At 32.8% G+C, this 11,003-nt stretch overlaps 1 protein-coding gene across 1 annotated transcript; it reads right to left on the reverse strand.

The window, feature by feature from the left end:
- Window positions 1-3,325: 3,325 nt before the first annotated feature.
- On the reverse strand, window positions 3,326-9,065 carry LOC113390772. Its single transcript, XM_026626893.1, has 3 exons — window positions 8,853-9,065; window positions 7,914-8,670; window positions 3,326-3,450 (listed from the first exon to the last, which is right to left on the reverse strand). Exons 1-3 carry the CDS (start codon window positions 9,063-9,065, stop codon window positions 3,326-3,328), a joined length of 1,095 nt encoding a protein of 364 aa, XP_026482678.1.
- Between the last annotated feature and the right edge of the window lie 1,938 nt (window positions 9,066-11,003).

The raw sequence follows: 11,003 nt of genomic DNA on the forward strand, positions 1-11,003 counted from the left end.
AGCCACATCGATATTTGTTTGCTGGTAAATTTGATAATATGGATCCTGAATCTACAAGAAAATATTGAGCTCAGTACTTAAAGAATTTATATCACAATCTTCACAAGCCCCTGTGTTCAATGGTGGCTTTAGTTTTTCGGATTGGGTTTGCTACTGAACAGACATGGCTGTGTGCACTTGTTGCTCTTGTCTCCAAACCTTATGTGATAGTAGCAAACATGACTTCTTGACGGTGTTCTGGTTCTTGGTCTTCTGTGGAATTGGTTATATGGATTGGGTCTGGACTTTAGCTGCTCTATTTCTTGTTGTTGTACTTGTTGTACAGGTTTCAGTTTCTGTATTTCTTTGAAAGCCAATGTGAGAATATTATTTAGCATATCTAGTTTATTGTCTATGGTGTCCTTGTGGTGGCCATGGCGTAGTTGGAACCACATACTTCCATGAGTTTTACAGCAAGATCAGCGATTGTGTTTAGGACCGATTTCGCTGTTATTACCAAATGGATTCTGATGTTGTGTGGATATGATCAACTCTATCATACAATAAAGGAAAAGTTCACAAATTTGATCAATTTAGAGTCAGGGCAGATACCAGCGCAATTTGTATTATTAGACGTAAGTATTTTACTTGGCTTTTTGGTTTGCTTACTAATTCATGTACTACAGGGTCATATTTTTCTATTAACTCAAAGTTTTCTCTGGAGCTTAATACATCACTATCCACGTTTGTTTAAAGTGTCACAAGAAGTCTTGAAAGTACTTGACGCCAAAAAGATATTACTTTTATGATTACAGATTTATGCTCGTCATCGAGGTTCTATGTAGTCGCCACTGTTGACATGTACTATATGAATCAAGATGAATTTGTTGCTGGCTTTCAGAGCTTTCCAGTGTTATTTTTTTACTGGACAGGTCTTTGATCTCTCTTTCAGATCAGTCGGTGTTGTGATCACCTTAATCCTACGGCAGGCTTCGACCTGAAACTGTGTCATCCTTGTGGATTTGTTTCTAATCATGCACTATTCCATCGCAATGTAGTTTCGCTTGGCTGAGAGATTTTTTCTTCCGCGACGACTCTAATCTTGTGTTGATCTTCCTGTGATCCTTCGTTATCCGTTCCAGCTTCGTGGCTGGCGGCTCTTGCTTTTCAGTTTCGGTTTTCGGTTTTCAGTTTCTTTCTGCTTCACAATTTTTGAATGCTCTTCTTCGCAATGACTCTGATATTGAACTGCTTTATTGTGAATTAAAATCGTGACATTAAAGCCATCTATTTTTAAAACTTTAAACGAATTCGTTTACATTGATAAAGGTTTTTTATATTTCCGCGTATATCTATAGATTCGTCTATCATGATATCTATTCAAATGTTTGAGGATATTATATTTTGATTGTAATACAACTCGATCGTGGGTGATTAATCATACCCAAAATATTAAATTGTACGTTGTGAAATATAAAAAAATAATAAGTATTGGTATGGCAAACAACCTGAAAGATAATGAAGAAAGAAAACAGCTCAGTAAAATATATTGTACATATATATATTATATATATATATATATCGGCATACACCTCACTAGTATCATTGTCAATATTATATTCAACACCCTGTTTTCCATTGTAGTAAATAATTGCAAATATATTTAATTAAAAACTTAAAATAAATCGACTCTATGATGACAACACAAGCACTGTTACTCAGTAAAAAACGTACTACTACGACACCGGCTACTGCAACTGGATGTAGTGACGCATTACTACGTCGGCGGATAGCGAACAAATGACGTAGTACTACGTCAGCGGCCAGTAAAGATCCAACCTGAGAAAATTGTATTGGAATAACTCCTCCCTAAATAAACATCTCGTATCGTCTTCTTTTCGGGAAAGACGCAAAAATATCATCTTGATTAACTTCTACTTCTAAACCTACGACTGGCGCATTCATTTCAATCAACTTAAGTCTTAACAAACCTTTAAGAGTTCTAAGTAGAAGTGAACATTGAAATTTCCGGAAAACGAGAGTGAACTCTGAAAATCGTATTGTATCCATTTGGTAAAGGTATGAGCTTGTGTAGTTTAGAATTTTTACCGCAATGAAAAAACTATCGACATAAAAAGTAGCATTTCCTTGACTTTATTTGAAATATAGAGAGTGAAAGGCATCTGATGTCATGCGGCTATAGAATTAGGTAATTGGCTGCGCATTTATCTGAGGAAAACACATGTGACGATGTATCCGCAACAATTTCAACACCAAAACTACTTAATTTTGGTATGGTTGCATGTGTGTAATAAATTATTTCAAGTTCATTTGTTTCATAATCTACAAATATATTATATGATTAATATTTCGTATTATATTCCTAAATAAAAGATGAAAAATATAGCTATATTAGAAACATAGTTATCGATTATCAATTATATGCGAATATATGTTTATATTCATATATAATGCTTTTAAATTTAGATATTATTTGTTTATACATTGTACATGCACATTTTATGTTTAATATTTTATATCATTAACATAAATAACTAACAAAATAATGAAAATATTATATAAGTGTATGGTTTTTATACCTATCATACTAATATGGAAGTGAATTAAGATACTTTTGATCATAATCGCTATCATTGTTTATAGAAACTGAGGTTTTTTCAGTGATAAATATTTTAGATAGTATTTCAGACGGGCGTATAATTTGCGATAAATATCTTGCATATGAAAAATAATATATAATAGCGGAACTGTGAAAGCAGCAACCAACAGTCCTTAATCCGTTAGGACAACTGGTTCCACTAGTTCACGGTTACGGGTGGTGTGTACTCTATATAGACATTATAGGTTTTCCTATTAACATGCCGTGATCGAATATTCTGTCCAATTATATTAGAATTTTCTTTCGCAAAATATATCTTTGGTTGACTGTCATTATTTAACATTTCAGCCAGATAGGATACCGCTTGGGATAACTGGTAGGAGCCTGTAAATAGAATTTTGAGTTCTCGTTCATTTAAGTGTGGGAAGCCTAATAGACAATCTGGCTGAAAAAGTTCTAGTGTTGTCGCTCGTCTACTTCATCTTTTTTCAATGACTTCATTTGATAAAGAATTTGGTATGTTGCGTATATTCATGTAATTGATAACTTCATCCGCCAAATCTCCATCCGATGACGGCCGCTTTTCATACTTATTATGTAGAAAACCAACAATTTTACACAATATTTTCACTTTAGGCAGTGCTTTATTGTCTAGTTTATGATGAAGCAATCGATATCTTTGTGAAATATTGACGTACACTGCTTCGACAACCCATGGGAGCTTAGTTATCCTTCTGGATTCATTGTATCTTCAATCGTAAGTTGTTTTCTTTTGCCTTTACAACATGGCATAAAAGGAACATAACGTGCTGATTTCATATCATAAATAGCATCACGAAATCCACGATCAACTAAAAAAAAATATCATCTTGATGCAAAAAAGTGCCGATTCCGTGCGAATCTTTCAATATAATTTTCATAATATTTGCATCATTTTGTGTTGCCAGAAAGGGCCCGAAGAAGTCAACGACAAAACTATTTGTTGTGCAAATCGTGAATGGTTTACACAATGGAACCAGTTTCTGGCCTGAAAACAACTTTCTTTAGTACTCATTATCTGTGCTTTTTTCATGACGTATGTAGGTACCGCCACATATTAAAACTAACCGATCTTCAGGCAAATAACGATTTTTTTTTTGAATTTTACGAAGTCTCCAAAATTAATTGGTCTCTTGTAAAAGACTCTTATCCAAAATTTTGAACTAATGTGTCCCTTTCAAATCCATTTAAAATTTGAGAATAGTAATGAAAAACTTGACTTTTAGAAATATTAAAAATAGCGGCGACAACATTGTTAGAGTTTCCGGTTCTTAATTTAAATAAAAAAAATTACTTATGCTTATAACGTTTCTTGTTGTCTTTCATTGATTTAAACATATTACTTAATTCCATGATAACACATATTATATATAACTTCCGGATAAAATCCTGTTAATATTTTTATTTTCTTCGGTGACAGCAAAATTTTCCATCTGTTTAAATAGCGATTGGTTTGAACTTTAAGCTGTTTTAAAAAAAGGACACTTCTTTCTAAGGCACATAGCTTGTATTTGAATAAATACGCGACTGTTGTACAGTAGAACCTCCTTATTCGCAGGGGATGCGTTCCGTAAAAATGCCGCGAATAAAGAATCCGCAAATACGGGATGGCATTTTGTATGGGATTACGGGAATACGTTCCAAGATGACAAATAATCCGCAAATATTGAAAAATCCGCAAATATAGGATGGCATTTTATATGGGATTATAGATCCAAGGTGTCAAAATAATGAAATGTACATACATAAAAAACTATATTTTTACTTATATTTATAAATGCATTAGATTAATTACTTTATATATTTGATTAATTATATTATACATTAAACATTTTGATCATTTTTGTTCAGAAATAGGCAAAGATTTGAAAAACTTTGTAATTTTTTCTTGCTTGGTAGTTTTCAAGAGTTTCTCCAATTCAGACTGATAAACGGCAGTCACATCCGCAATTTGCCTCTTAAAGAGAATACTTCTCTCCATAGATGGATCAATGTTTATAAAAAAATCACACAGATCATTTGCCATTTTTAAACCTTCACTGAGACTCTTTAAATTAAATGTTTTCAGTGCACGCTGAAGCCTCTTCTTCATTGGGTTGTGAATTTAACATTTCTTCCAAGTCGGTTTCAGACAAATCATTATCACGTGATTCAAGCAATTAGGTCTGTTAGCACGTGTTACTCAATCACAATATTTGCTACGAATGAGTAAAATGAAGAAATAAAGCATGCATAGCAGCATTTACCACAGAAACGAACAATATTAACCCTTTCGACTCGAATGCCGCCGGTCCGGCGGCAAAATTAATATATATCTCGAAATTCGCGAGTGGAAAGTGTTAAAGCATACATATATGATTCATTCATTCCCTGTTTGCTTACTTGATCAAAAACGCTGATAACGGAGAGGACGGCGAACGCAACGCAATTATATAGGTAAAAAAGACGGCATTTACAGAGGATATTGGATTTCATATACACTGGAATCCGCAAATAACGAAATTTCTAGCCGCGAATAAAGGTATCGGGTCGCAATTTTTTTGGCCGCGAATAGCGAAAACGCGAATGAAGAAGCCGCGAATAAGGAGGTTCTACTGTATATCTTCTTCATAAAAAAAATTACCGAACAAATGCTTATTACAGGTACGATTACCTGTAGGAATATAAATTCTGGCCTTTGCGCATACATGAATTCTAGCCTCTAAAGGAATTGTAACAAGGTTGGATATATTATTACAAATTGAACAATGTCGATGGGTCGATGCTATTCGATTAAGACAAAGTTCAACAAATATCACTTTTTTCAAAAATATTACAATCGTATTCACTACAAAATGCACTTACAGAACTACTATCACTACCACTAAGCACTGAATTATTTGCATTGCATATGCTCGTTCTGCTACTAGAGTTTCTATAAGGAATTAGTCTACACCATAGATAAACAAGTATAAATAGATGGCAAACCGGCCCGCTTTTCGATTATTTTAACTTTAATTTACCGCTCCTGCTATAGAGGCGCGACGAGTGTAGCATGAAAATTTACCCCTAGGTTCAATTCTAGATAAATCCAAATCCTTATGTTTAATTCTAAGATAAATTTATATATATAATATTGTTACAATAAATCTGAAATTTTAATATGTGAAATGATAACAAAACATACTCATAAAAATATATTTTCATAAATATTAAAAACATTTTCAAAAATGAAATAAAATTAATATATTACCAATAATCAAATATAAATAATAAAATATATCAATAAAACATAATTTAAATAGAATACAATTATTAATAAATAGACAAGATTTTCTAACATTCGCAGAAAAATATACGGGTTTTTTCTGCCTCAGTCGAGTTTTATTGGCCTTGAGACATTTCTTGTACTTTTCGAGAGCTACTTTTTTATGGAGTCCTGTTCATTTGCATTCATATATTTTCCTGAGAGACATCGTTTCACAGTATAGCACCAGTTATTAACAACAAACAATATAAATAATTTAGATAATTGAACATCTCCGACCCTTATTCTTCCAAAAAAATCTGCAATGGATCTTGATTAAAATTTCTGGTACATAAATAACTTTCTTTTTGTTTCAAACGTGCCTCAAATCCTCAATAGCTTTTCAGCCCAGTTTCTTAACGCATGCGGCTTTTGTTAGTACCCTGCTAGAATTTTTTATCTTTACGAACTGTATTTAATTCAACACTTTTTTGACACTGTGGTACGTGACACTTCGCCATATTGAAATTTATTATTAATTCTTTTGTTTTTCTGAAGTATTCGTTCTTTATCGGTCGTTATCGAGTAGCACCGTCAATAGTCCTGCGAGTTTGATGTACGCGTTGGCCGAAAAACGACGTTAGTTTTGAATTTGGGAACAGTAAAACCCTCTATCGCAGGAGCGGAACACTAATACGATAAAAAGGTCATTTGTTCTATGTTTGCCCCCCATGGTCTACACGTAGCACACAAAATATCACCAATTAAAATAGTTTTGTCTGTAGAACTACTGTACAATTGTTTATCATCCTTACTTAAAACGACCTTTTTGCCCACCAATTTTCATCAAACATTAATTGTAATTCTTGCAATTTTGCGATATTATAATTTCAATTATATTAACAAATTATAATGAACCACTAAAATATACGCTCAACAAATTAAATTGTTATCAAAATAAAAAAAAAAAATAGCAAGTTCAACTGACACATAATTAGAGTTCGCAAAAAACACACAAAACACAAACAAATGAATAAACTTCTATACAATTTGCAAGTAATAATATAATATGTTAGCAAATATTAAATCACTAAAATGTTCACTACACAAAGTAATTGTGTTGTCATTAAAATATAAGATTTCAATCTGGCACAAAATTAGTGTTCACAAAAAATCACACAAAACATAAGAAAGCAAAATATAGACAGCACAAAAATATTATTTCCGAAATCAACTAACGACACAGTTTTCGGAAACCAGATAAATTATTTTCTAAAATTACTTAAATTCCAAGTGACTGTATTTGAGGCATACACAATATCGAATGGTACATATTTGTTAAATAATAAAAGCATAGACTTTTAGATTACTAAATATTAAATTCTTTATTGTATTGCAGAATTGATAAAAATAGAATAGGAATATCATATTTATAATTTTATATAGGTTATGTTATTATTCAACATTATATTTTTTTATTTTAAAAATATTTTTATCATAATGATTATAACTTGCATAGTTTAGTTTATATACACATGCTTTATTGCCTTATTAAAATTAAAGGAAAATATGTCTTATGTAAACCAACATGGAGAAGGAGGAATCAGAGAGATCATGGAAGTCTTCATAGAAATATATTAGAATGAACCCTGCTTGTGGCAAGTCAAATCTGCAGCTTATCATGATAAAATTTGAAAAATTCTGCGTATGATAAATTAGTGGAACAGTACAAATATATAGAACCAAGTGCTAATCGTAACTTAATAGTAAAGAAAATTAATAGCTTGCGTACAAATTATAGAAAAGAAAAAATAGATGAATCTAAAAGATCTGGCGCAGGCACAACAGAAGTGTACGAACTGAAATTATGGTATTTCAAACTTCTATGTTTATTCGGTACCACGGGCCCATGTTTCTAATATATCAGGGATTAATTTCGATCAAGTAAGTTCACAGTAACTTTATTTATTAAAAGTATTCATTATACGATTCAAAGGATAACATAAATAATGATAATTTTTATAATGTCAATGAATAAAGTTGTCTTGCCAAGGCATGCTTCCATCTTGTTGAAATAATGCACATATTTTTCCCTTACGATTTTTGCGGCATTTGGACTATTTCCTAAATATCGTTGATCTAAATGTTTCATATTTGAATCATTAGAAGTCGACCCCGGTGTAATACATCCCTGTTTCATATTTTCTCGGTCAAAACATTCTGCATAAGTATATGAGTTAGTAGAATTAGACATCAAATAATTGTGTAAAGCACAACTTGCCAGTACTATTCGATCAATGTTATTTGGCTCGACATTTATTGGTGTTTTAAATATTCTAAATCTAGAAACCAATATACCAAAAGCATTTTCCACAAAGCGTCTATCTCTACAAACACGATAGTTATAAATCTTTTTATTTTTTGAAGTAAGATCTGAGTGACGGAATGGTTTCATCATGTGCGTTCTCAAAGCAAAAGCATCATCAGCAATAAATACGTATGGCAGTATTTCAGAACTATTTTTGATTGGTTCATGTGATGGAATCTCCAATTCATTTTTCTGGAGCTTGTCATAGAGTTCGGTTGTTTGGAGTATACCTCTATCTGATATCCCGCCCTTAACTCCAAAGTCACACACGATGAATTGGTGCTTTGCATTTACTATTGCAAGTAGCACCATACTATGAGGACATTCATAATTATAATAATAAGATCCGCTTCCACTAGGAGGAATAATGTCTATGTGTTTGCCATCAATCGCCCGAATGAGAGTTTGATACAAGCCTGGTTGAATAATTACCTCCGACTTTGAACTTAAAAAATATAAAATATAAGTTTCAAGTGAAATAAAATTTATGTACAGCGTAAAAATGTATTTCCGAGTCCCCGGTTTCCTGGGCTGGGGCCCCCTTAGGTCGTGGGCCCGTGGCAATTTGCCACCCACGCCACCCTATAGTTACGCCACAGCATACTGACTTTTATACTCACTTTGAAATAATTTTTCTCCAGTACTTTAGATATAGCTTCACACGTCTCAGGAATAATTACACCCAATGCCTGAGGAGATATTAATGTTGTGAACTTTAAATCCTCATAACTCCTTCCAGAAGCAAGAAATCTTAATGTTGCCGTCAACTTTTCGTGTGGCGAAATAGCTTTACGCATAATAGTATCTTGTCTTCTACTTAGAGGTGAAACCATCTTTAGCAATTTTAAATAAGTTTCTTCGTCCATGCGAAGAAAATTGTGCCAATCCCTTGGCGCTACTTTGAATTTATAATAGATTTATATGCGAAAACAGTTACCTTTTTCTTAGCCATTCCTTGCACCAAATAGATCTCCTTTTAGTTATTTTCCATTTTTTTTGGGCAAATACAAATGACATGGCCATAAAATCGTCATCTATTTCTGCACTAATTTTGATAAAAAAAATATAATTATCTACTAATCACAAATAATTCAGTAAAAAATAATATCAATTATCACAAAGATATATTTTTAGATTATGTTTTGACATTTATTATTTGACAGTTGCGCATTCATTCACTTGCACATGCATACAGTTACGTCTGTGGCCGGCTATAATAAGCATGATCCCAAATGTTGATAGATCTTCGAAAAGATCAGTAAAATATGTTTCAACTTTCAACTTTATAAGACCCACGCCACTTTCTACAACTTTCTAATTTCATATCCCATGTGCTTCATTTTGTCAGAATATCAATTATTATTTTCATGGTTTTCAATTTCCCCTATTCTTGAATTGCTCTGAATACTGAAGTGCTCTGATTTTTCTTTCGTATCCTTTTCTCGAAGCCGACGTTTAAACCCAGTGTCAGATGGGAATAGTCTTGCACATGCTTGTTGATCTAATTAAATAGTCAATGCATGTGCAAGAATATGTATGGAAACATATTTTGCATGGTTCACACCTCAAGCATGTTGATATATGTATATTTCACGGTTCAGCGTACCACGTATGGTGCAACATCAGCAGTCGTTGATAGCACATTCCATTCTTTACTTTTCTTGACCTCCGTAATATTGCCTGGCAGTACTGTCCTACTTCTTGTGTGGATGCTGTAGATATCTCTGTCTCGTAGAAAGTATATGACCACACAGCCTTCGGTTCCTTTGTTGAAAAACATCTCTTTCATATAGTAGTACATATTCGATCGCTTTGTCCATTCTTTTAGAGTATTTTCCTTTCATCAATCTACTTTTCAACTGATTGTGGAAGCTTTCCAAAAACATATTTGTATTGACACCCAGACCTTTTCTAAACTATATGCCCAGGTCTTTGTGCGCTTATAATAAGCCTTCCTGAAATATTTTGCGAATGACTGTGTAACTACATCTTCTTCAAGCTCCTTCAGGTTATCATTTAAACTGCTCGAGAATTCCTCTTCATTTAAAATCATTTTAATCTCTTAATTTTTAATCTCTAATTAATTTATCATAAACTTGCGTCTGTCTTTGTCTACTTCTGATCTTTGCTCTTTTCCAATTCCTGGACACATGCCATGAACACAATAATTTGTTTTCTGGTGACCCCATAACGTGTGACCAGCAATTGAAATATGCCGGAGCATTATCTGTCATAAAAGTTTTAGCCTTTATTTTTCCTACTGCCTCAGAAATTTGCTGAAAAAAAATTTGAAAAAGTAATTCATTTTGTCTGTTTGAGAAACAAAGGCAACAGGAATCCCACTCCCAAATTTATGCGTATGCGTATTGCAATTGAAAACCATAACTGTTAGTCCCGTGCGTACCATCAACGCATATCTTGTCTGTACCAAATTCCAATAACGTTTGCGCCTGCATGTTTGTCATAATTACAAGAATAAAGTCATCATTGCCAAGTCCATAATTAGTTGTATTAATTCCTTTATAAAATAACACTTTGAAGGTTTCTTTTGTTGGTTCTCCTTAACCCAAGTAGTTACACTTGTTGAATCATTTTATTTCTAAACGTATCGTATGGTGGTAGAACTTTCTGTTTCATATTCCAAATATCTTTCTTTGCAATCATGGAAGCTCTCAGTGGTAATTCTTTATTGTAACAAGCTTCACGTATGTTTTTTAGAATGAAATCATTATCAACGCCAGCCTTAATTTGTTCTGAAAAAGTTATAATAA

The sequence above is a fragment of the Ctenocephalides felis genome, unplaced genomic scaffold (genome assembly GCF_003426905.1).
Source record: "Ctenocephalides felis isolate EL2017-DRISC unplaced genomic scaffold, ASM342690v1 CF-g0.4_SCAFFOLD_03622, whole genome shotgun sequence".
Classification (NCBI taxonomy): Eukaryota; Metazoa; Arthropoda; class Insecta; order Siphonaptera; family Pulicidae; genus Ctenocephalides; species Ctenocephalides felis.

Bases quoted from the DNA above. Each gene is read 5' to 3' on its own strand.
- LOC113390772 (XM_026626893.1), bottom strand. From the start codon at position 9,065: ATGGTTTCACCTCTAAGTAGAAGACAAGATACTATTATGCGTAAAGCT. The intron at 8,671-8,852 runs GTGAGTATAAAA...TTAAGTTCAAAG, and splicing joins TGGAGAAAAATTATTTCAAA to TCGGAGGTAATTATTCAACC. The intron at 3,451-7,913 runs GCAAGACAACTT...ATTTTTTTTTAG, and splicing joins CAAGATGGAAGCATGCCTTG to TTGATCGTGGATTTCGTGAT.